We start from the raw sequence: 26117 nt of genomic DNA, 5'->3' as shown, positions 1-26117 counted from the left end.
TGCTTCTTTTAGGGTTATCTTAATCTGTGACTTTATCGTCATCAAGAAACAACAGAAAACATCCATTGTGGATGTCAACTCATGTCATAAGTGCTTCTCTTTTGGGTTAACTTGGTTGGAAGTTTATCATCAACAAGAAGAAACTGCAAGCAAACAACATTAGGCAAAAAGATGACCTTAACAGAGGCACTCACTTGGTCTGTGCATACAGTAAGTGCTAACTGTTGGGGTATTCTCTTAGTCTTTTTCTCGGCATGGGATCTTTTGACAGTCTTGCTGAAATACCTGAAGAAGGCATTGAAATGATGTTTCACACTGACTTGGTTTCTGTACACAGTAAGTGCTAATTGTTGGGGTATTCTTGTTGTTTCTTACTGCAAACATCATTTTATTACAGCCGTGTTTCCAAGCTTGAAGAAGCCATTGCATTATCACTTCTATTACCTTGACATGAGCACAGTCTTGAATATACTCAGAAAGTGCTCCATGTTGAGGTAGTACAAATGTGACAAATTCATCTGTGGCTATGGAAACATTGATTTTGACCAGCTCACATTTACAGAACCTTGACAGTCTTCACACGACCTTAAAGTTGTTAATGTTGGGGCAATTAAAATTGGAACAAATCTGCTGTGAACATTCAAGCTGTGTTTTTGACCCAGTCACTTTTGGACAACCTCAAATGATGCATTCATGGCATCTAATGTCCAAGTGCTTCTTTTAGGGTTATCTTAATCTGTGACTTTATCGTCATCAAGAAACAACAGAAAACATCCATTGTGGACTTGCTTCATGAAATAGTGATTCTCATACAGTTGATACTTAAAACGTATTTTCCAAATCCTGTATTTTTTTTCCTATTAGGAAAGAAGTTCCAGTATCAAAAACAACCTCCACCAAGTATTCATATATAAAACTGTTGACCACTCAGCCATCCTTAACGGCCCGCATTGATCGCATCAGAGTCGTCCCATCTCATCACTGACGAGTCGTTGGAAGAGCATTGTCTACTCTACTGAAACTATGCTTAAAAGAAGGTGGGGTTTGTTTTGAATGGCTGAATTTACTATATAAGATGCACATGCTGAAGAATCTGATACAAGCAGGTCACCTGAAATGGAATCACTGATGTCAACTTGTATCATAAGTGCTTCTCTTTTGGGTTAACTTGGTTGGAAGTTTATCATCAACAAGAAGAAACTGCAAGCAAACAACATTAGGCAAAAAGATGACCTTAACAGAGGCACTCACTTGGTCTGTGCATACAGTAAGTGCTAACTGTTGGGGTATTCTTTTAGTCTTTTTCTCAGCATGGGATCTCTTGACAGTCTTGCTGAAATACCTGAAGAAGGCATTGAAATGATGTTTCACACTGACTTGGTTTCTGTACACAGTAAGTGCTAATTGTTGGGGTATTCTTGTTGTTTCTTACTGCAAACATCATTTTATTACAGCCGTGTTTCCAAGCTTGAAGAAGCCATTGCATTATCACTTCTATTACCTTGACATGAGCACAGTCTTGAATATACTCAGAAAGTGCTCCATGTTGAGGTAGTACAAATGTGACAAATTCATCTGTGGTTATGGAAACATTGGTTTTGACCAGCTCACATTTACAGAACCTTGACAGTCTTCACACGACCTTAAAGTTGTTAATGTTGGGGCAATTAAAATTGGAACAAATCTGCTGTGAACATTCAAGCTGTGTTTTTGACCCATTCACTTTTGGACAACCTCAAATGATGCATTCATGGCATCTAATGTCCAAGTGCTTCTTTTAGGGTTATCTTAATCTGTGACTTTATCGTCATCAAGAAACAACAGAAAACATCCATTGTGGACTTGCTTCATGAAATAGTGATTCTCATACAGTTGATAATTAAAACGTATTTTCCAAATCCTGTATTTTTTTTCCTATTAGGAAAGAAGTTCCAGTATCAAAAACAACCTCCACCAAGTATTCGCACGTAAAACTGTTGACCACTCAGCCACCCTTAACGGCCCGCATTGATCGCATCAGAGTCGTCCCATCTCATCAATGACGAGTCGTTGGAAGAGCATTGTCTACTCTACTGAAACTTTGCTTAAAAGAAGGTGGGGTTTGTTTTGAATGGCTGAATTTACAATATAAGATGCACATCCTGAGGAATCTGATACAAGCAGGTCACCTGAAATGGAATCACTGATGTCAACTTATATCATAAGTGCTTCTCTTTTGGGTTAACTTGGTTGGAAGTTTATCATCAACAAGAAGAAACTGCAAGCAAACAACATTAGGCAAAAAGATGACCTTAACAGAGGCACTCACTTGGTCTGTGCATACAGTAAGTGCTAACTGTTGGGGTATTCTCTAAGTCTTTTTCTCGGCATGGGATCTTTTGACAGTCTTGCTGAATTACCTGAAGAAGGCATTGAAATGATGTTTCACACTGACTTGGTTTCTGTACACAGTAAGTGCTAATTGTTGGGGTATTCTTGTTGTTTCTTACTGCAAACATCATTTTATTACAGCCGTGTTTCCAAGCTTGAAGAAGCCATTGCATTATCACTTCTATTACCTTGACATGAGCACAGTCTTGAATATACTCAGAAAGTGCTCCATGTTGAGGTAGTACAAATGTGACAAATTCATCTGTGGCTATGGAAACATTGGTTTTGACCAGCTCACATTTACAGAACCTTGACAGTCTTCACACGACCTTAAAGTTGTTAATGTTGGGGCAATTAAAATTGGAACAAATCTGCTGTGAACATTCAAGCTGTGTTTTTGACCCATTCACTTTTGGACAACCTCAAATGATGCATTCATGGCATCTAATGTCCAAGTGCTTCTTTTGGGGTTATCTTAATCTGTGACTTTATCGTCATCAAGAAACAACAGAAAACATCCATTGTGGATGTCAACTCATGTCATAAGTGCTTCTCTTTTGGGTTAACTTGGTTGGACGTTTATCATCAAGAAGAAGAAACTGCAAGCAAACAACATTAGGCAAGAAAATGACCTTAACAGAGGCACTCACTTGATTTCTGTAAGTGCTAGTTGTTGGGGTATTCTTGTCTTTTTCTAGGAATGGGATCTCTTGACAGTCTTGCTGAAATAGCTGAAGAAGGCATTGAAATGAGACTCTTTGCCTGACTTGAGAATATTGGATAAGAAGAAAACAGCGCTACTTGAAGAACAGCAGAACCAATCTGATCACCAAAGCAGCCATGTTTTCCTTCTCTCATTAACCTCTTTCCTTTCAAATAAAGGCCACTAGAGCTTACAAAACCTTAAATAAAGTCTTAATTCATACAAATTTGATCATATTGTGTTATTCAATTCAAATCCAAAATGTGAATGCTTTTACTGTCTGAACTGTCAGCATTAATCTCCTTTCTATGTCACATTTTCTACAAATTAAAATAATATGTTCTATTGTCTCACTGGCTCCATAATATTGGCATTTATTATATATTATGAGTTTATAATGAGCTGTTAGGTACAATATTTCTAAATTTCTCATCTGCCCACTCTCTTTAGAATCTTATAATCCCAGCTACCTTTGTTATTGCCGTCTCTCTCTTTGCTTAATGATCGTTTGATTCTCATCTTCTTTGATGTGTTTTGGCTGTTGGCAAACAACGAAATTGGTGCATTACCGCCTCCCCGTGGTCTGGAGTGTGTACCAGCATGTGCTTCTCTGTCAGGCGTTTCATATTTAAGAACAGGTAAAAACAAAATAAATAATTTAAGAACAGGTGTGGCTAGAAAGCACTTATGAAATCACAATTACAGGGTCACGTAGTTCGTATTTTTTTCCCTTACCTCAATAGAAAAACCTTATTTTAAAAATTATTTTGTTCTTTGCCTAATATTTAAACTGGCTTGTATGTATGTATTGTTTGTAGGTTATTGATTAATGAACCTGTGTGTAGTTAATAACCCACATTCAAATACTGTGGAGTGTCACGAGTATCGGCTGCTAAAATAAACGAGCTACATTTACTGCAGTTGTACGGTTTTATGTTGAACCTCATAAATGAGCAAAGAAAACAAAACCTCTGTTTCAGCCTCTCTCAAATTTTATTAAACAGTGTTATCTTTTTTCTTTTTACATCAATACAAAAACTGAAAAGAAAAAAACAGCAGATTTGAATCAGTCTTTGAACCGTTTGAGCACTAAATGTACGGTTGTGTGGGTTGCAGTGACGTAAAAACCCTCAGTCTGTTAAATGACATTTGAGAAATGCTGAATTGTGTTTTCATTCAAAGTAAAAACTGACACCAGCTCGCTGCAGAGTTTTTATTACCGTCTCAGGAAACATAGCTGCCATGACAGGAGGCAGATAAGTTTGTTATATGCTAAGAAAAGGTGATTCCTTTAATAAATAATAAATGCTTCCTATATCATCTCAAACGCTTTACCTCATCAAAGGAAATCCCATCAAAACATGAGGACCGAGTGGAAAGAACCCGTTCCGTTAGAACTCTGTCACCTGTATTCTCCATCCACATGTATGAAACATACATAGGACAACAGCTGAAGTGCCTGATGACCTTGTTGAGTTTTGAACCAGTGTCGTCACATTTCCGCTTATTTCCTTAACTTTTTAACATTTGGCATTAAAGTCAAGAAAATGAGCTTTCAGGAAAAGGCTTTTTATTTTCCACACACCAGATTTCAACAGCTCTGGTCCAGGGAAATGCAAGTTCAGAACCAAACACCCGTAAAGCAATAAAAACCATTTCAAAAAGGGAGTTTCTGTACTCTAAGATGCAAAAGAAAAAAAAAAGGGAACATTATCCTTTAGTTGTACTATTTGAGCTACATATCGGTCTGTGATTTGACCTGCTACATCTGTATTTTTCGGGGACGACAATCTTCTAAATTTTTTGGTGTATTTTCTCAAAGCAAGATGAACTAAAACAAAACAATGAAATAAAGAGGCAACAAACAAAAAAAAGGTTAAACTGAAGTATTCACAGTAACAGTCATTTCCACAGCAATAAAAAGCTCCTGTAACAGTGGGCACGTCCTGGACCAGAGCTGCACTCTTACTCAGTCGTCAGAAGGCAGACGTGGTTTTATACTGACCAGTGGTGCTTCTTTATGGGCCACCAGATGTTACAGCCTGCTGGATGTTTTTTTTTTTTTTTTTTACTGACCTAAGTTTTACCATATTAGTACACAGATTTAGAACGGGGTGCAGCCACTCTTGCTAAAACAAATAAACAAAAAAAATAAATGTCTGTATGCGCAATTTGCGCATGTATGCGGATTTAGTCAAGATGGCGACGATGAGGAAATTGACGCTGTAAATATTTTGAGGTCTGATTAGGCTCGACAAGCCAGAGGTTTTGAACATTTTCTGCAACACCTGAGCTAGCGCATCAGGGTGCTGGTTCTGTTCCAGATGCGCTGCTCTCACCAATTTGACTTAGTGAGCGCTCCTTAAAATGACCCAATACTTCCCATCTCTGACCAGCTTATATAAACAGAGCTGCGAACAGAACTTCAACACCGCGTCAGGCAGGTGTTTAACCTGAACGTGTTGAGGCGTAAGTTGATGCTGCGAACTAAAACAAAACAGCAGCAAGATAAGCGATAACAGACCCATGCTGTCCAACAGCTCAATCCACTTTTTAATTGCTTTTCTTACGTCGATTTTTTTTTTTTTTTTGGCAGGTCGATTTTTTTTTTTTATTAAACATGCTGTTCACAAAAAGAAGAATTGGTTGTTGGTCCAACTCCAGTCTCTAATGAAAGTGGTTGTTTCCTCTGGCCCAGCAGAGCAGAGTTGGTGCTGAGAGATCTGAATGTTGCTGCTGGAGTTCAGAGCTTCACTGGTGGAGCTGGGAAGAACTGGAGCTCCAGCAGCACCGGCAACGCTTCTGAACCGGCCCAAACCCATATATTCATTAGCCTCCCTGTGTATCTGCTGTGATGACACCGAGCATGAAGAGTCCAAGATGCTGATTATAGGGATGGAAATCCATCACAACACTGATGCCACGCATACCAAACTGTTCTAATCTGATCAAATCCGAAAGAAACTACAGCTTGTTTTCAGGTGTTGGCCAGTTAATGTGTGTGTGTGTGTAGCTTGGTTTCTTATTTTATTAGATCCCTGCAGAGCCTTTAGTTTGAGTCCACAGTTGGAGCCCTGCAGACTGATTATCAAGTAGAACTGGTGTTTTAGAGAGATAGATGTGGATGAGGACCAGCATGTCTGCTTCAACCTGTCTGACCTCTAACCTTCAACGCCATTCTGTGGGAGCATCAGTATGCCTGTGCATGCTAACCCCCTGTGTTACACCATACAGGTACCCCACCGTTTCAGTCTTCAGTCGCTGACTCATTTGTCTTTAAAGCTCGAGCCCCTTGGATCTTTGATTCTCAGCTGATGTGTCCTGCGCCGCAGACCGAGGTCGGCCACAGAACAAGAGAGTGTTCATGGAGCTACCCCGTTTCCCTCTACCCCCCGACCCCGTTTCATCAGGAGTCCTGGGAAAAGAAGCTCTGAAAGTAGCTTGGTAAGAAGTGTTGGGAGCAGTTTTCTGGAGAACAGACTCCGTGTGACGAGAGGCCCTCGGCTTCAGCGGGAGTTCTGGAGTTCTTGATGAAGCCAGGACGGCAGTGGTTGGCCCAGCCGGTTCAGCAGGCGCACCAGCTCCATGTTGTGGTCACGGTAGTACTCTGTTAGAAAGGCACGTGACTGGAGAGAACACACACACACACACACAAACTAGAGATTAGATATGTCTTTCAGTGTCTAGTGACTTGAATGGACGCTCAACGTGACATGCAGTACACTCGGAAATACAAGCGGGAAACACAAACATCTTCAACGCATTTTTAAAAATAAATAAATCGATATTTGAGCATTTCGAATCGATTTAGAATTCCCAGAACTAGAAATTGCAATTCTTTATAGGATTGACTTTTTTCTGCATATTTAAACGAGATCCCGATATTCTACAGAAAGCATCAACAACAACTATTTTAAGTTGTTTTCAATCCGATTGCTGCTCATAAAGGACAACTCTGGTTTTATTACACCTCCACCATCAGCTGTATAAAAATTCAATTTTGCCAAAAGTGATTTTGACAACAACAACAAGAAATGTACAAAGAATGACAGAAGATTATTTTAGAAAGGCGACAATATTAAATGTTGCCAGTTTTTAAATAATGTAATCAGCTCAACTCACTAACATTTCATATTTAGTGGTAAACTAGTGCTGCTGTAACGGAGGCGTTGATGTACCTCAGAACTCATCTCTGGATACTTCCTGCCTTTGCTCTTCCCGAGGCATTTGGACCGGGCTCCTTCCACTCGCTGACACCAGAAACCTTTACCATCGTCATACCTGCAGACAAACAGCCAGTCATTATTACGGTGCAGCACACCTTTCACTGGAGGGACACTGGAGTCCCCTCAACGTGAAACAGAACCAGACCCTCCACAAAGAACCAGAATCTGAGCTTTGAACTCAGACCTTGAATCCAGGAACCTGTTTTTGGTTTAATCGATCAATAGATTTGATTACGACCAAAACAAGCATACGTTTTAATAACTGATGAAATGTAATTCCTTTGTAGAGTAATGGAGAAAATAATGTATTTCTTGTTCTGTATTAATATCTTCCTGTTCTGAGTGGTCATTAATTATTTATATTTGGTCTGTCACAATTACAGCAATAAATCAATTGATAAATTCAAACCAGCTGAACATTTTCCATTTGCGTATATTTATCATTTTTCTCTTTTCTCTCTGGATGACAAAAGTCTTCAGTCTGGTGCTTTTGTCTAAACTGACCCTTTTTTTGAAGTATAGTTTTGTTTATAAACTTCATAATTCATTTTATTTGTCGTTTCTGTTTTGTTTATTTTGGATATTTAAAATGTCTCCAGTGTTACATGTTTATTACTCATTGAGAATGTGTTAGGGTTATCCTTCCACTGCCACTACGCTGCTTCAAAATGGTCTCAAAACAACAATATTGTTTATCACAAGTCCTGTGGTTTTATTAGTAAAACTGTCAGACCAGGTATTATCAATATTTTTATGCACTGATTATGAGGCTGACATTAGTTATTATTTAACTCTTTGCTGCTGCACTCAGTTCAGTCTTCCAGTTATCTATATATATACACAGACCCTTTCCAAAACATTTGAAAATCATGGAAATTCAAAAAGATAAAACTTTCACAGGTTATAGATTCAGGCTCCACAGTTTGAACAATTTCAGGTATTTGTTGATTTTTTACATAATTATTGGCTTCCGGCTCATGAAACACATTAGAATACTGTGGAGAAATCACCTGAGAGTGCGCAGGTTTCCACTGTTGTCATTAAATGACTTCAGTTTGGTTCAATGTGGGGAGGATTGCAGACCCAACGGGCCAGAACACCACCATTGATGCCCTCCACAGGATGGAGTCTTAATTCCTTTAAATCATGTTCATTCTGTCACTTGAGCTTAAGACAAAACATTTTGTAAAATAATTGGAAATAATCTCTTTGTAGCTTTTAAAATAACTAATAGATATTTTTTTATTAACTAAATCTCTTAGTTTCAAGATATTTGAATACATTTTGTACGTCCTCTTGCATTGATGCGTTCAATGATGAGAGAAACATTGGATTTCTGAGTTGCCTCAGAAGCTTAGAATGGGTTAATTGGTGACCTAATGAGACCACTACGCTAGCTGGGTAGCTTCCAACAAGAAACTATTACAAACCTTATTGGAGCCATTCTTTACTTACCTTTAAATGATTTTGTGTATTAAAACAGAAAGAGACAAGATCATTAACATATTACAAGAAGGTTCACAAGTCTCAAAAACATTAACAACACAACACTAATCCGACTGCACTGCTCTACATTTACACAAAAAGTTCATTTCAGTAAGTTTGAGTTTCCCTTAAACTCTGTAGGGTTCTAAAAAGTGCTTGGTTGCAGCTTGGGTGTGTGTGTGTTGCATTACATTAGAGCCTGTGTGTAGTTGAAGATGGGAGTAATGCCAAGAAATCTCTGAATTCCCTCCATCACCAGGACAGGATTGGAGCGCAGCACGGCCCCGTCCACAACGTGCAGCTGAGCGGAGGAACAGAAACAGTCAGAGGATTCTAGGAGAGCAAAGTCAATCTGGATTTAAAACTGGAGAGAGAAACTAATTCATCTTCAACAAGAGTTACAGGGGAAATCCTCAACATTGTTTGATATGATTGTTGTTGTAATAATAATTCAGTTTCACCTGGCTGGGTTGGTAATACTGCAGCCATCGCTCCAAATGAGAGGCGTAGGCCCCCGGAAAAAGGCACCGTTTCTGCAGAACTAACAAGGCTCTGGGGGCCGAGCGGGCTGCGGTCACCACTGCGTGGAAGGTGTTGTTGAGTGCCGCCGGGTCTTGGTGGGCTCTCTGGTGCTGGAGTCACAAACAACAAGAAAAAATCTAACTGAAACCTCCTGCAAGCTAGTATGGATTATATGTGCAACTCAAGGCAGAACAGATTCTCGTTTCAAAAGTTCAAAATTCAAATCCCATCATATAAAACTGAAAGACACCACGTTCATATACGACTAGACTTACTAAAGGAATGCTACGGAATTACATTTTAGGCAATAAAGTCATTATTTTTCTATTTGAAAAGGAAGATAATTTTTTATTTATTTGCATTTTCAATGCATTTCTAACATTGTATAAAAAGAAAAATCTGCAAAATGGGCCAACATTTTTTTATTTAATTAGTCATCACGATAGTCGGCCGATTATTCATTTGTTGGAGCCCTAGAGGGGCTTGTACTTGTAGCTTTTTTTTGCAAAGAAACTTTGCTTCTACAAAGTCCTGACTAAGGTGAGCTCAACTAATGGCCTCCAAATCTTACAGATTTTTACTAAAAGAAAAAAGAAGAGTCAAGTTTAAAGCTGTCCATATGTCCATCGGGCCATCGTACCTGGTACCAGGAGTATGCTCTGTCAGTCGGGTTGATGAGCACAGCCAGGACTTTGGCTCTGGGTAACAGCGCTGCTGCTCGTTTGGGGGCCATTTCTGAGTCAAAGTAATTGGCACTTTTTTCAAACATGAAGTCTGCGCTGACGTTGGATGGGAATGGGAAGAACTCCATGTACCTAAAAGAAATTTAAAAAAAAGACAAAAACAAAATCATTCAAATCCATGACCATTAAGGCTGCATTGTATTTGGAATATACAATTCTGTGATTGTAATGTTGAATATTGCAATATTGAGTTTCTTGTCTGGGACAGAGAGAATCTAAAGGTGGAGTAAAGCATGTGCTGGTGAGATCTACCAGTCGATCCCGTTGTCATAATTGACTCCACTGAAGAACTGGATCTCTTCAAAGGTGGTGGTGCTGGGGAAGGAGCCAGTGATGGCTGGGTGGAGGCTCAGGAATGAGTGAAGTGCTGTAGTGCCTGGATGGAGAAAACATAACGATGATGAGATTCAAAAGGCTAAAGAGGAAAACTGACTGAAAATGGAGATGAGGAGGGCTACCTGTTTTCTGTGGTCCAATAATAAGGAATTTAGGAAGTCTGTCACAGGTTTTCTCTTTGGACCAGATGTCTTTGTGTCTTTTGTCGTGACACGGGTTCTAAAAAAAATAATTGTTTGCTTTAAATTCAGTGGAAATGTCAAATACATGTTTTTTTTTTTAATTATTATTTCTGTTTTGAAACTGTACCTGCCAGAGTGGGTTTCTTTCTTCTGGGAAGATCTGGAAATATTTTTCTGCCAGCTGAACGGGAGGAAGGGTCTGCAGCCTGAGGTTGGTCCAGCACTGGACAAACTTCACCAGAGATTCAAAGGTGTACAGGCCCAGACGATCATTTCCATAGTTGGACAGGTGAGTCATGAAGATGCTGATCTGCATTGCGTGGACAGAGAATAAGTGGATCGGTCACGTGGGAAACTGGGAGGGTTGAAAAAGCAATCATTCCTACGATAGCAATTCTGTCCAGATATGGTGTCCAAACAAAAAAACAAAGTAAGAACTTTTAGAGTTGAAGAGTTTCATTTGTGTAAAAGCTTCACAAATGACACGGTATTCTATAGAACCATCATTCTTTAGTGGAGAAGAATTCTGTCCATGTTTAAGTGTCCTAAATAGAACCAGAGCAAACACAATAGCCTAGCACTAAATGACCAGAGAAATGACCGGAGGTCTTTTATCAAGGAGAGAAATCCTACAACCACTAAACTCTGATGCCACTCCATTTGTGTTTCCATTTTGTGAGGAAGGAAGATGCATTTCGTTTGACTCGTTTCCTTCAGTTCTTGGGAGAAAGATGAAGGTTATTTGTTTGACACAATGCATCGTGATAGAGAACCACGCCATTTGTAGCATTGGAAATGGTACAAATGTTGCAGCTTTGCTCCCCAATCAAACCGAGTCTATATCCTAGGTGGTGTAGTTTTCGACCTGGACCTCATTTCAAAAGCCCCTCCCCCTTCAAAGATTACTAGAGTTTTACAGAATCTGCAGTCAGAATAAATGAATCCAGTTCCAGTATAGTGTACCGAACACATCATCAAAACACATCAAGCAGTGTGAGATATTTCCTGGGAATCTGCGCGGCTGAGACTGACCCCGGTTGACTTGACATGACCCATGCTACAGAGCCTGTAGCATTCATGCTGTTCATGTATTGCCTGGCTGATGCATTTGTAGACAGAGCCTACAGACCCATCTGCAGTGTGGCAGGAGTTACTACTGATGTGAACTCAAGCAGCTCTGCGTATATACAAGGGAGGAGTTGACTTACAGGGTTTAGGAGAACGGTGAGGAAGAGTTCTCCTCCTCGGATGCTCTTATCCAGTTCCTTGGAGCCTCCAGGGTATTCGTTGTAGAAGATGGTGTGTGTGAAGAGGCCACAGGTCTGCCTGGGCAACACCTAGAGAATGAAGGAGAAGCTTCATCAGTTCACCTCTTTGCTCCTCCGACTTCATTAAAGCTTTAAGACAGAACAATACGACCGTCGACAAGTGAAGGGAATTGTATACAAGTGGGTGGAATGAAACTGACTAGATCACTGTCGGTTATCTGAGATCAACCTGTCTGTGCAGCCAGTTACAGTGCAGAAAAAAAAATAATTCAGAATCCCAATTTATGGGTCCTGCGAATTCTGAATCGACTAATCAGAAATCGAGTTAAAAACCTCCATCTTTGCCGCTCGTATTTGTGAGCACAGAGGAATTATTTGCAGCAGATGTGTGCACAACTCGGCTGCCGAAGGCCTTAAAAACTGTCACTGGTTGTCATGGTTACAGACAAGTACCCTGCTGTTTTAACATTAGCTAGCATGTTGTCAGCCTACTATAATAAGTTATGCTGTCAAATTATTATTAAAGCAATTTTGTTCAATGAGTCCCTCAAACCTATCAGTGGTAAGCAAGGGCCCTGGAGTAGGGGTATCCTGACATGTAGGTTTTCTTAAAAACTGAATTTGTATTTAGTGTGCAAAGGACAAACAAAATCCAACAATTTCTTCATACGTTGGTAACAATTAGCAGGAAAATGAAGATGCAGCTGCAGCCATCAAGGCATGTGGTAAACTAAGCCATGAGAAATGAAAAGTGTAGCAGGCTGAAAGAGGAAGAAAACCTCTGCAAATGCCACAAAGTTGCCACGCAAAGACAAATGGTCGGCGCTGGCTGTCCGTTCTGAATACGTTTATGAACCTAATTGTAAACAGTTTTAGTAGTCAGAGAAATATAAGAGTGCTTGCTTTCTGCAGGCGACATGGACAGTAAAGTGGCTGCTGACGTAATGTGACGTTCACTGATAATCCCTGCAGAAGGCCGTCTCACCCGTCGTATGCATTTTTAATTCAAGAAAAAGCTAAGCTAACTTAATACTGGTAAATTAAGTTACATCATTTATGAAAAAAAAGCTATTTTTATTTGAACATAAACTAATGAAATTGAATCATTAGTACCAAATCTGTACCAAAACTGTAAAGATTTGGTTTAAATGTCTTTTTCACTTGTCAGTCCCATCATTTGGACAGAATCTCAGGACCGTTTGAAAAGAAATCAGCTTCTGAATTGCACTGTGACACTAACGGTCGCAATCGAATCACGAGACACTGAGAGATCCTCATCTCTATCGGTCGGATCCAACAGAAAGTCAGCAGCAGAATCTGCAGCTGGCTGTGAGCCGAACCCAGTAGAGAGCACTGACCTTGATTCCGTTGTGGATGAAGCCCCGGCGGTACCTCGCTGGCCTCAGGTGAGGGTACTCTTCAGTGCTGGTCACCTGGATTCCCCACACAGACTTCCAGGCTTCATACAGCTGGGTGTGGACAGGGTAGACCCCGGAGTGGTGCGGAGCCACTGCGTAGCCCATATCTGTTGGGATTCCATGCTCCTGCAGAGGGCAGCAAAACCCAAACGTCTCAGTGCTCCTCCTCAGAAGAATAATGTCTAAGTAAGACATTAGATTAAATGCAACACATCCGGTAAACCGTTTAGTTTGTCCTGGAAGGAGGGTGGAGAACTTTAGTGGGAGAGTTGTGTTAACAGCAACGTACTGCTCTGACTTTACCAGGACTGCCACTAATTATTACTTTACTAATCAATTATTCTATTGACTATTCTCACAATGAATACATTTTTAAAAAATCTGCATTCTGCAGATTTTTCATTTAAGTAATTTTTTTCACAATATTAGAAATCCATTAAAACTGAACAAATAATTCACATCCTTTTTCAAATATGAAAATGACAATTTTGTAGCCTAAAATGCAACGACAAAGCATTCCTTTAGAGTGTGCTTGATCATTTGTAGCAAAAGGATGCAAAGAATCTGCTGATTATTCTTTTGACAAATACATTTTATGCAAAACGCAAGAAAATAGAAGATTTTTTCTTTTTTTACAGAACTTGAATCGGGTGAAGCTAAAAATGAAACTTGTGGACTTGCACATATTTAGATTTTTTGTTCTAAATTTGTTGCTACAGTTTTTGGATCCGTAAAAACTTTACTCTATCTTTGATCATACAAATAGGAGAGACTAACGCATGGGAATGATAAGTGTGTAAAGCTGCAATGCTTCGAGAAGTAAAGTGGTTTATTCAGCACTTCTGTTCAAAAACTAATTGAAAGCGTGGACCAGAACATGGAGCGTTACGGTACCAGGTCGTTGTCATCAGCCAAATATGCATAGAATCTTCTCTAAATGTCAGAAAAGGTTGTTGGGGGGGGGGGGGGGAACCCTTAACTCTCACATTCAGCTTATTAGTGTTCTTCAACGCAACAAATCAGGCTAAGAGAAAAGAGGTGAAAAGACCCAACATTGCCCGGCGTTTCTCCGTTACTGAACAGTTCCTTCAACAAACAACCTCCATCCGAGTCTCCTGTTACCTGAGCAAAGATCCTGTTGAGCTTCATTTGCTCAGCCAGGACGCTGACATTGTGAAAGAGGTGAGGCTGCATGTGGCTCCACATGTGAGGGAACCACCAGAAGTCCTTCCTGTGCTGCAGCAGCATGTCGTCTCCCTGGTCCTCCTCATCGGTGCCTGGAAACGCCCGCAGAGCAACAACAACAAAAAATTAATAGTCTCCTCCAACTCGCAGTCGGATTCTACAAAACTCAGAGCGACATGAATCATTGAAGAGTTAAAGGGTTGATTTAATCTTACAACGTTTAGTACCTGTATGGTAGAATTTTCCGGAAAATCCCAGATTGAAGGTGAAATTAGGAACCAGCGCTCCTAGCTTATTTTGAGTGTTCAGCAAGGCCTGCGAAAAACCAGAGTAAACTAAGCAAAGTCCAAATAACTTGTGAGAAACAAAGGTTTATTATAGAAATACGTTTCTAATAAGCACCATTTACAGATGAGGAAAACTGGAAGCCAACATCTTTATCATTGTACCTTCTTGACATTTGACCTCATTTCAATAAAAGTACATTTGAGAGTTGTTTTCTTCTTCTTTATTTTGCAGGAACGCTTCAGTCACGTTGGCTGAAGATTCAGACACATTTACAACTTTTTTCTGAACAAAACTGATGCCAACAGCGATATTTTTGAAAATCGTCAGTCAGACCTACTGACAGAGGTAGCTGCCAAATCACTGCTGGGTTCAAGAGCAGCATGTGAGGGGGAAGAAAAGGGGAAGTGCAACCGATTCTTTACTTTGTTGTCAGAGCAAAGCAAGGACACAGCGAGAAATGGAGCTTGGTGTATTTGCCAGCAGTTGCTGCTGTTACACTGGTTTCCTGCGCAGAGCCGCCGTGGCGTGTTAAAGTGAGTTGACATGCAACACACAGCTGGAGAACTGAAATTCTTTTTCATAAAGCTGACATGGAGCGGATTCTGGGGAACCAATCAGAGCTAGTAACACTGATCTTCTAAAACTGAAACCTAATACAGAAAAAAAAAAAACCTCACTCACCATAAAAAGAGCCACAAAAGCCACAATCAATGCAAACCTGACTCAACTAGCATCTATTTTCTTATTCCATCAAGGTCTTGGCAATACAGATTTGACACACATGAAGTTGAGGAAAGAATCAGCAATGGCAACTGTGAACGTTAGGGATGCAAGTTATTGATTGATGAGTTAATCTTAGGTCCAAGTGGAAGTTATTAGTTAATCGATTGGAAGTAATTTTAATCTAATAAAGGTTTAATTGACAATTAATTAAGTCGATTAAGTCAATTCTGTGTTGCTTCCCTAGTCAACACAGAATGGCAGTTTCAAGAAACACCCCAAAATAATAAAAACGTTTCAATATCCTTTTAGAAAAAAATCTAATTGAAATATTATGAAATATCCTTTAATCTTCATTTATACAGCTAAATCTATTAGACTATTAGTCACATTTTCGAGATAAAAGAACAGAACATCAGCGTGACAATATGCAGTGCAGGGTAAATGGCTCACCTCCACATCAGACACCTTCATTCGAGTCCCCTCCTTGCCCACAAATATATCATCCACGTCCACCAGGATGTGGCGGTCCAATGACAAACACAGTCTTTTCCCCGTCAGGTAGCCGATGGCGTCTACAAACACCAGCTTGTGAAGCCAGTAATTGAGATTATTTCCAAAGAGAACTCTCTGGATGCCGTCGTGGAGCCCCAGGTCCTGCACCACGGTGGAATAGAGGGCCTGCAAGGGGCCGGGTCCAAAATGTGCCAGGGGATCTGAGGACTTAGGGGTGGCTAAAAGAACTGGTTCATATGTAGAGTGGTTAGACAGGAAAATCGTCCAATCATCCCCCGGCAAAGAGCCCTGCTCCACCTGGTTGGGCTTGGTGATGTAAAGCAGCGGAGCGCTGGGGTTTATACGGTAGTCCCTGAGTCCGAGGTGCGAGTGTAGAAAGAGGGGGAAACCTTTGAGCTGTGCACTATGAAGCGAGTTCTCAGTTGCTTTGAAGAAACCAATGACGCCCACTCCGTACTCAGCACAGTACTTGTCCAGCAAGTCTCGGTTCCACGCATCGAGGTTGACATATTTCAGCACGTTTTCATAGATGATCAAGGCGTATCGTCCACGGTCGTGCTCCGTCAGCGTGGGCATCTCACTCTTAGCAGGAGCGATCTCTGTGCGGTAGTGGAAGCGGCTCGATTCTAAGATGGCAACGATCTCTTGGCCCAGTTGGGAATAGATGCTCTCCACAAACACCAGAACCACTGGCTCTGTCCTGGAGTTGTCAATCGTCTTGACCTCCTGGAGTCGCCCCTGGCGCACCGGAAGGAAGAGAGGGGACCTCTGGCCTCCAGTCTCGCCACCGTCGGCCCCAGTACCCATTCCTAGCAGCGTCCCCCCACCTCCACCACAATCACTGAAGGGTAAAGGTGGTGAGTCCTTGATTTTGGGGCTGTTGGAGACATAGTAGGCCAAGAACGCCATGGAGAGCAGGCAGAAGACTATCAATGCCAGAATGAGGCGGTGAAGCTCCAGCTGGCGGACCCCTCGCAGCAGCTTCAAAATCCCCAGACCAGCGGCCATGGTGATGTGGGAAGGAGGCCGGACTGGTCAGGAGGTGGCAACGAATCCAAACAGACAAGGGCAGCGGCGGGGAGAGGGAGCGAGAGGAAAACTGAGTGGGGCAGGAAGATTGAGCAGTGAATACTGTCACTGAGGTGTGCTGATTAATAGCCATTTACACTAAGTCACCATGGCCAGCATCATTCATTACTTGCTTTCTGTTTAGCTCTGACGTGCAAAAACACTCAGATTGCTACAAAGAAACTGATATCAGGGCCTCAGTAAAACTATCTGATGTCTGTTCAGATGGGTTTCTGCTGAGCTGACGGCCTACGTCTGAACTATTCTCATCTCCATGATGTCTTCTATTTGGAGGAATCTCAGTGTAGCTGCTCTGGATTTCGGGCTTTGACTCTTTCCGGCCACTCGTCCATGACATCCAAGACACTTTGGAACAAAAGCAAAAAAAAAAAAAAAAGGACAAATAAGCAAAGAAAACATGAAGCAGAGTGAGATTTATATCAGCATTGCTGATTTCTTACACGGACTGTATTCTGCATAATTCTGACAACATATGAACAGTTCTGCTGGTTTCTCACCGGGACAACATCGTATGTCCAGAACTCAATGGATGTCGGTTGCAAAAGCCTCTGCAATATGAAACATGATGTTAAATTTAGTCAATTTAAGAACAGTCAAACTCTCTGAATTTCATTTTTATTATAAACAAACGAAAATGTTCAACTTGTTTTCAGCTAGGTACGTCGAAGTTCATTTAAATCCATTAAACAACAGCTTCATACAAAAATAACAAAGCAGTCTTTAAGTGCCTTAAAAGACTGTTTATAACATTCACAAAGCCACAAATCTCCGTGTATTTACTAGTCTGTGGTGTGGGAGACCCACAGTAAGTGGAGCACAGCTGTGACCAGGAGGGAGAAGGATGACTTTTCTTACAAACAATAAAAGAAATAAGTGTGAAACAAAAAAATGTGTATCAAGCAACTCACCTGCCTTCAGAAGCCACCAAATCAGTAAATGTAAAATAAACTGACAGCAAGCAGAGCAATAATCAGTGAAGCAGAGGAGCATGGTGACACTGGAGGAGCTGCTCAGATACAGGGCAAGAAGACGGTTTTCGGAAATAACAGATTTACTCTTATTTTTTCGCTTTGTCACACTTGAGGCTTTCAAACTAAATAGCATTGATAAACAAACAGTAACTACACAAAGCAGCTTTGAAAAGACTTTGCATTTAGGCACACTGTTTTATAGCACAATGAAGTAACCGTGTAATGTTCAGTTGTTATAAAAGTACTGTATATGTCAAACATGACTTAAAATAAATTTGACTTTGCATTAAAACCGTATCTGACACCTTGAAATTGGGCCTCTGTCTCCTTAAGAAAGGTGGAAACCATTTCTGACACTCCCCCTTCAGCACATCGTCACAACAATGCTTCCATGGTGCCGCTTTCAGCTGTTCTTAGCAGCTCAGCGGACGCACAGTTCCACCGGGTGTTCGCTAATTGCTGCTGGCTAGTCTGAAGGATCCGAGTGGGGGTTGGGGGGGCTGCTCTGTGAGGTGGAGGCTCGGTCTGGGGACTGCAGCTCAGAGGAGGAAAAGGAAGAGCTCAGTGAGAGCAAGTGTTTAGGCAGTTCTCAGTGGCTGCCATGGAGATTAAAGGATTTTTCAAACATGCATGACAGGATCCAAGCAACACTCCAGAGATGTTTATGACGAGGGAATAACATTATAACATGATGTAAAGCTATAAATAAATAAAAAAAGCTGATTATGCATAATACCGCCCCCTTTAAGGGAAAGTTGGAAATCTAAACCAACCTGCCTCTGTGTGAAAAGGTTATTTCCCCCTAAACCAAACACCTGGTGTCACCCTTGGCAGCAGCAGCAGCTCACCTCCACATCAGACACCTTGCCCACACATCTATATACCATATTTATATAACACTCTGTTCATTGTGATGTCGCTGGACCTCAGGGTTTTCTCATTCATATCGACACCACTGACCTTCAGCTCAACATCGACAACGCTGATGTGTCAAAGCGTTGGGAAGACACTGTGGACAGGAAGCAAAGCAAGCAGTCTGGTTCTGATATCCAAGTGGTTTTACAATAAGATTAGAAATGGGAAATCCAGTACTGTTTTAAACAAAACCTTGAAAACTGCTTGTCAGAGCAGAGATAAATCGTAAATAAAAAAAGAGTGAGAGTTATCCAACTATCAGACTGGTGTGTCTGTGCTGCGGCAACACGTTTAGTATTGCTATGGTATTTTAGGATTTAATTCCAATTGACCCTTGCAGACCAACTATGTGTTTTTGTGACGCTCTATACAAATAAGAAGACAGCGGTCTGGAAATGTGACTCTTTTACTTCTACATGTATTCGAGCAGATTCAAGACGACATGAGACAGTGGGTTCTCTGCAGAAACACGTGCTGCTGAGTTATAAATAAATGACCTGCAGCAAAAACCTTTAACTAGACCGTGTCATGACTTCAAACAGGAAGTTTTCCCTGTTTTTCAGTAGTGCATCTTGTCATGTGGAGCTAGTGGAGATAAGTGTCTAATAAAGAGTGAGACCTATCCTAATGTCAGGAGACAAAAACAAAAGCTCCAGGAACCAAATCTAGATGTTCAGGTTCAGCTCAGGTTAGTCAGGGCTTAGATGGTTCAGACCTGCTGAGGGAAGGACAGTGGAAATATGGAGGTGAGTCAACTGGAGGTGAAGGGACGTTGATAGGTGTAGAGATGGAGGGGAAGCAGAGGGATGGTGTGACAGGATGACAGAGGCCTGTGTTGAGCTCTGAAAGGGGAAAGTGAAAGAAGTAAAACTACAGCAGGGAGAAGTCAGCAGAGGTTAGTTGTGGTCTAAAAAAAAACCCATCTTAGTTCCCACCACAGACAATGAGATCAGACTGGATTGTCTGATTGTCTGGATTCTTTTACTAACAATTAAAGGTATAACCCTCAGCTGCTGCTGATGACGATGATGATGATGATGACGGGCTTCCTCACAGCGCCTGGGGGTCATGGCACCAACCGGGACAGCAGAGGATGCTGCTGACAGAAGCCGGTAACAGCCCGGTCACATGACGGGGACAGAAAACCCTGACCAGCCGCCGCACTCCGGTCTTTCAACGGATCCCTGCCAACATCTTAGCTTTCAGCTGCTAACGTTAGCTCCGAGCATCAATGGTGGATCCTCAAACCTGCTTCTTGTCATCTACAAATGACCCTATGAACACGTCATCCTTCCTCTTCCCTCTCTGTCCACACAAACAAGCAGTCCAGCTGGGAGGAATCCCTCCCAGTAAAACCCCCAGTGTTCACCAGCAGGGACAGAGCCAGCTAGCTGCAGGCTACGGTAGCCACAGATGGCTAATGGAGGCAACATTCACACGTTCCCACCTCTGAGAGAAACACCGGGGCTAATTTTCACTTACCGGGATTTTGTCGCATCGGGGAGCAATTTGGTTGAAGGAGAAGATGGCGTTTAGGTCTGCAATTCGAGATAAAACTCAACTTCGGCGCGTCAACACTCAAGCAGCCATCTTGTTTATGATAGCAGCCCGGACTGAACCAAGCTGGGAACCAGGAGGGGGGAGTGAGAGAGCAGAACCTGTTCACCAGCTGCTCTGGGTCACTACCAGCTCCTCGCAGACGTTCATCTCTGACCCTCTGCGGATTGGAAAAATCCTCTTTAAACTCAAACGTCTGTGTAAACTTATGCACACGCTTCCACAGACATCAGAACAACAGGTTGCTGATGTGGATCCAAGAGTTCAGGAAAATCGCATATATATTTATATATGTTTTACATATATTTATATATGTAAATATGGGGGCTTTTTTGTATAAAATTTGTTGTCTCTGAAAATCCATCCATCCATCCATCTTCTTCCGCTTATCCGAGGTCGGGTCGCGGGGGTAGCAGCTTCAGAAGGGAGGCCCAGACTTCCCTCTCCCCAGCCACTTCTTCTAGCTCTTCCGGGGGAATCCCGAGGCGTTCCCAGGCCAGCCGAGAGACATAGTCCCTCCAGCGTGTCCTGGGTCTTCCCCGGGGTCTCCTCCCGGTGGGACGTGCCCGGAACACCTCACCAGGGAGGCGTCCAGGATGCATCCTGACCAGATGCCCGAGCCACCTCAACTGGCTCCTCTCGATGTGAAGGAGCAGCGGCTCTACTCTGAGTCCCTCCCGGATGACTGAGCTTCTCACCCTATCTCTAAGGGAGAACCCAGCCACCCTACGGAGAAAACCCATTTCGGCCGCTTGTATCCGCGATCTCGTTCTTTCGGTCATGACCCAAAGCTCATGACCATAGATGAGGGTGGGAACGTAGATCGACCGGTAAATTGAGAGCTTCGCTTTTTGGCTCAGCTCTCTCTTCACCACAACGGACCGGTACAGCGCCCGCTTGACAGCAGACGCTGCGCCAATCCGCCTGTCGATCTCCCGCTCCCTTCTTCCCTCATTCGTGAAAAAGATCCCGAGATACTTGAACTCCTCCACCTGGGGCAGGACACCCCCCTTGACCTGGAGAAGGCATTCTACCCTTTTCCGGCTCAAGACCATGGCCTCGGATTTGGAGGCACTGATCCCCATCCCGGCCGCTTCACACTCGGCTGCGAACCGCTCCAGCGAGAGCTGCAGATCATGACCTGATGAGGCCAGGAGGACCACATCGTCTGCAAAAAGCAGAGACGAGATCCTAAGGCCACCAAATCGGATCCCCTCAACACCTTGGCTGCGCCTAGAAATTCTGTCCATGAAAGTAATGAACAGAATCGGTGACAAAGGGCAGCCCTGGCGGAGTCCAACTCTCACCGGAAACGAGCCCGACTTACTGCCGGCAATGCGGACCAGACTCTGACACCGGTCATACAGGGACCTGACAGCCCGTATCAAAGGGCCCGGTACCCCATACTCCCGGAGAACCCCCCACAGGGCTCCCCGAGTGACACGGTCGAACGCCTTCTCCAAGTCCACAAAACACATGTAGACCGGACTCCCATGCACCCTCCAGGACCCTGCCGAGGGTGTAGAGCTGGTCCAGTGTTCCACGACCAGGACGAAAACCACACTGCTCTTCCTGGATCCGAGGTTCGACTATCCGACGGACCCTCCTCTCCAGGACCCCTGAATAGACCTTGCCAGGGAGGCTTAAGAGTGTGACCCCTCTATAATTGGAGCACACCCTCCGGTCCCCCTTTTTGAACAGGGGGACCACCACCCCGGTCTGCCAGTCCAGGGGAACTGCCCCCGATGTCAATGCGATATTGCAGAGTCGCGTCAGCCAACACAACCCTACAACATCCAGAGCCTTAAGGAACTCCGAGTGGATCTCATCCACCCCCGGAGCCTTGCCACCGAGGAGCTTCTCAACCACCTCGGCGACCTCGTCCCCAGAGATTGGAGAGCCCAACCCAGAGTCTCCCGGCTCAGCTTCTTCAATAGAAGGCATGTTGGTGGGATTGAGGAGGTCTTCGAAGTACTCTGCCCACCGCCCCACAACGTCCCGAGTAGAGGTCAGCAGCACACCATCCCCACTATAAACAGTGTTGGTGCCGCACTGCTTCCCCCCCCTGAGACGCCGGATGGTGGACCAGAATCGCTTCGAAGCCGTACGGAAGTCTTTCTCCATGGCCTCTCCAAACTCCTCCCACGCCCGAGTTTTTGCCTCAGCAACCACCCGAGCCGCATGCCGCTTCGCCTGCCGGTACCCATCAGCTGCTTCCGGAGTCCCACAGGCCAAAAAGGCCCGGTAGGACTCTTTCTTCAGCCTGACGGCATCCCTCACCGAAGGTGTCCACCAACGGGTACGAGGGTTGCCGCCGCGACAGGCACCGACAACCTTGCGGCCACAGCTCCGACCGGCCGCCTCGACAATGGAGGCACGGAACACAGTCCACTCAGACTCCATGTCCCCCACCTCCCCCGGGACGTGTTCAAAGTTTTGCCGGAGATGGGAGTTAAAGCTCCGTCTCACAGGGGATTCCGCCAGACGTTCCCAGCAGACCCTCACAACACGTTTGGGCCTGCCAGGTCTGACCAGCTTCCTCCCCCACCACCGGAGCCAACTCACCACCAGGTAGTGGTCAGTGGACAGCTCCGCACCTCTCTTCACCCGAGTGTCCAAGACATACGGCCGCAGATCCGATGAAACGACGACAAAGTCGATCATCGAACTGCGGCCTAGGGTGTCCTGGTGCCAAGTGCACATATGAACACCCTTATGCCTGAACATGGTGTTCGATATGGACAATCCATGACGAGCACAGAAGTCCAACAACAGAACACCATTTGAGTTCAGATCGGGGGGGCCGTTCCTCCCAACCACGCCCCTCCAGGTCTCACTGTCATTGCCCACGTGAGCGTTGAAGTCCCCCAGTAGAACAAGGGAGTCCCCAGGAGGAGCACTCTCCAGTACCCCCTCTAAGGACTCCAAAAAGGGTGGGTAATCTGAACTGTCATTCGGCCCGTAAGCACAAGCTACAGTCAGGACCCGTCCCCCCACCCGTAGGCGGAGGGAGGCTACCCTCTCGTTCCCCGGAGTAAACCCCAACGTACAGGCGCCGAGATGGGGAGCAACAAGTATGCCCACTCCTGCCCGACGCCTCTCACCTTGGGCAACTCCAGAGTGGAAGTATGTCCAGCCCCTCTCAAGGAGGCTGGTTCCAGAACCAGAGCCATGCGTCGAGGTGAGACCGACTATTTCTAGCCGGAACCTCTCGACCTCACACACTAGCTCCGGCTCCTTCCCCACCAGAGAGGTGACATTCCACGTCCCAAGAGCCAGCTTCTGCAACCGAGGATCGGATCGCCAGGGTCCCCTCCCTCTGCTGCCACCCATCCCACACTGCACCCAAATATATCTCTGAAAATATGAATGCTAAAAAAGGATAATACAGCCACAGCATATTAAACACAGACTTTAAGAAGGCCAATTTTAGTTTTGAAGTATTTAGAGGTGCTTCTGAATATTTCCCTCTTGCTTAACCAGAATATGATGGCCTACCATTCTTCTTCATGATATTCTAGTCAATAGCAGAAATTATACGTCAATTCATCCTAATCCTTAAGCAGTAAAGAAGTCCTGACCATCACACTACCATCGCCATGCTTGAAATAGGATGTAATGTTTTGCTTCCAGGGCTTTCTCTTTTAAAGTTGTATTAATTTGACTTAAGATTAATACAGTTAATCTGTGATCTCACCAGTCCAGAGTAATTCCTAAAAGGTTTTGGGGATCCTCAAGATTTTTGTCTGTTTGGTCAGCAGTGACTTTGGCCTTGGAACGTGTATGGACTTCCTGTCTAGTCTCTTTTTGTTTTGACCTACATTTATTTGGTTACAGGAACAATAACCTCATGTTGTTCTACGTCTTATTTAGTTTTTATTGACTCTGGTACCTATTCACTCACTGAGTGAATGAGTTCTGAAAGTTAAGCAGATTAAAAGTAGTACATATCGTTTTAATTAGTTGCTGGTTCTCCGTTAACCTGTGGCCACTTCCTGATGGGGGCGGTTCTGTTAAGGTTGACAGCAGTACCAGATTTAAGGAACTATAGTTGGTGTTTTATTAGTAGAAACAAAAAAAATGTGTTAAGTTAGCACTGGGGCTGGCTTGATGTTTGGGGAAACCCTTGGTGAGCTGTGGAGCCACCTCCAACCCCAGGCAGAAATTAGCTTCTCTCTTTTTTTAGGATTTCTTGTTCATGACTAATAGTAGCTTCATACCTTTAGTGGCACTTAAATGTTTTCTCAGATTTTCAATTCAAATTCAAAAATACTTTATTGATCCCAAAGGGAAATTAAATGTTGTAACTCACTAATTCAGGTTCTTCAAAGAGTTATTGTAGATTGTGATGGCTGTCGGCAGGAAATGTCTCTTGTAGCGGTCTCTCTAGAGAAGCCTCTGACTGCAAACACTCCGTTTCCCCAAGACAGTCTCATGAAGAGGAGACTGTAAGGGCTAAAATGTCAAAAACCAAATGTACACTTCCAGGTGAAATAACTGATTTCAGTTACCCATTGGTTGCTACCCATTGGTAACAACCAATCTTGCTACCCATTGGTTGTTGGAACACACTGGACAGCAAGTGAACATCAGTCTTCTGTTCAGTGGTCCAAGAAAAAAAGGTAGTGAACCGGAACCAGGGTTCTGTATGTATGGGTGGCCGAGGCTAGGTGATGGATGTTGGAAGAAAATGCTGTCTTGCATGGTCTGATCCAACAAACTACTGAAACTCTAGTTCCTCAGCTAATACACAGTTCCTCAGGGTGTGTATGGAGTCCATCATGACTGCTGTCCACCCAAAAAGCACCAACAACCTTTGAGTACATGCAAAGGTATCAACCTTTGCATGTACCATCTTCTTAAAACATCCACACTCTTTCATGCAAGCTGTATCCCGGATGGTTGTGAACTCCTCCAGCAACCACGCAGACACATCAAGGTCAAGGCGTAAAACCGGATCTCAGTGCAATGGAGCATCTGTGGGATATTCTGGACAAACAAATCCAGATAGATGGAAATCCAATTTCACAATCTGCAGCACTTCTATGGTCCAGATGCCCCAACACACCTCCACGGGTCTGGTTGGATCCATGCCTTCTCAGTTCAATGAAATCACATTATATCAAACATGCAATTTCATTCTCAATTAACTTGCCAGTTTAGCGCTTCATCTTCCTAAATATCAGACCAGTAGAGGTCAGTGTTCTGTGGAGTACAGGGGAGCTTGGTAAAGGTCAGGCCTTCTGGAAAAAGAGTTTAAACATCATTTAAAACTGTGTTTAAGAATTGTGATGCTCACTTTTGTTATTATATGATTTATTTTTGTTATTAAATAAATCTTACATGATTTATTTAAATTCCCATCAATACTTAGATGTTTTTATGATGTATTTCATAAATTTATGATCAACTGATGGATTGTATTCTTAGATTATATTATTTTTTTCTACACTATTGGGTGAAGGCTTCCTATGACCCCAATGTTATTTTTTTCAGAATGTCTTTGATCTGTATTTTAATTGTGCAAAATAAACTAAACTCAGCATGTCTGTTCAGGCCAAGACAAGATTAGGTCTGCTTTATGAACAACAGATTGTTTGTGACAGCAGCAAAAATATTAATC

The 26117-nt window shown here is 43.1% G+C and overlaps 1 protein-coding gene across 2 annotated transcripts; it reads right to left on the bottom strand.

The window, feature by feature from the left end:
- Nucleotides 1-4272: 4272 nt before the first annotated feature.
- Nucleotides 4273-20574, bottom strand: ndst2a (N-deacetylase/N-sulfotransferase (heparan glucosaminyl) 2a). 2 transcript variants are annotated; one of them, XM_028006842.1, is made up of 15 exons: nt 20420-20574; nt 17549-17599; nt 15900-17396; nt 14666-14753; nt 14376-14530; nt 13194-13379; nt 11776-11904; nt 10695-10877; nt 10508-10604; nt 10302-10425; nt 9947-10121; nt 9246-9416; nt 8976-9085; nt 7252-7354; nt 4273-6699 (listed from the first exon to the last, which is right to left on the bottom strand). In XM_028006842.1, the coding sequence occupies exons 3-15, from the start codon at nt 16968-16970 to the stop codon at nt 6580-6582; spliced, it is 2712 nt and encodes a 903-aa protein (XP_027862643.1). In that variant the 5' UTR covers nt 16971-17396; nt 17549-17599; nt 20420-20574; the 3' UTR covers nt 4273-6579. The 2 variants fall into 2 exon arrangements, with proteins under 2 accessions (XP_027862643.1, XP_027862644.1); XM_028006843.1 differs by lacking the exon at nt 17549-17599 and having other exon boundaries at nt 20420-20572.
- Nucleotides 20575-26117: the final 5543 nt, after the last annotated feature.

The sequence above is a fragment of the Xiphophorus couchianus genome, chromosome 22 (assembly GCF_001444195.1).
Source record: "Xiphophorus couchianus chromosome 22, X_couchianus-1.0, whole genome shotgun sequence".
In the NCBI taxonomy this organism is placed as follows: domain Eukaryota; kingdom Metazoa; phylum Chordata; class Actinopteri; order Cyprinodontiformes; family Poeciliidae; genus Xiphophorus; species Xiphophorus couchianus.
The sequence above is the reverse complement of the archived record's forward strand: the minus strand, read 5'-3'. Positions and strand labels throughout refer to the sequence as shown.

Excerpts from the sequence above, each read along its gene's own strand:
- ndst2a (XM_028006842.1), bottom strand. The coding sequence starts at position 16,970 with ATGGCCGCTGGTCTGGGGATTTTGAAGCTGCTGCGAGGGGTCCGCCAG. Across the intron at positions 10,122-10,301 it reads TATGACAACGGGATCGACTG|GTACATGGAGTTCTTCCCAT; the intron begins GTAGATCTCACC and ends AATTTCTTTTAG. Across the intron at positions 9,086-9,245 it reads AGTATTACCAACCCAGCCAG|CTGCACGTTGTGGACGGGGC; the intron begins GTGAAACTGAAT and ends TCCTCCGCTCAG.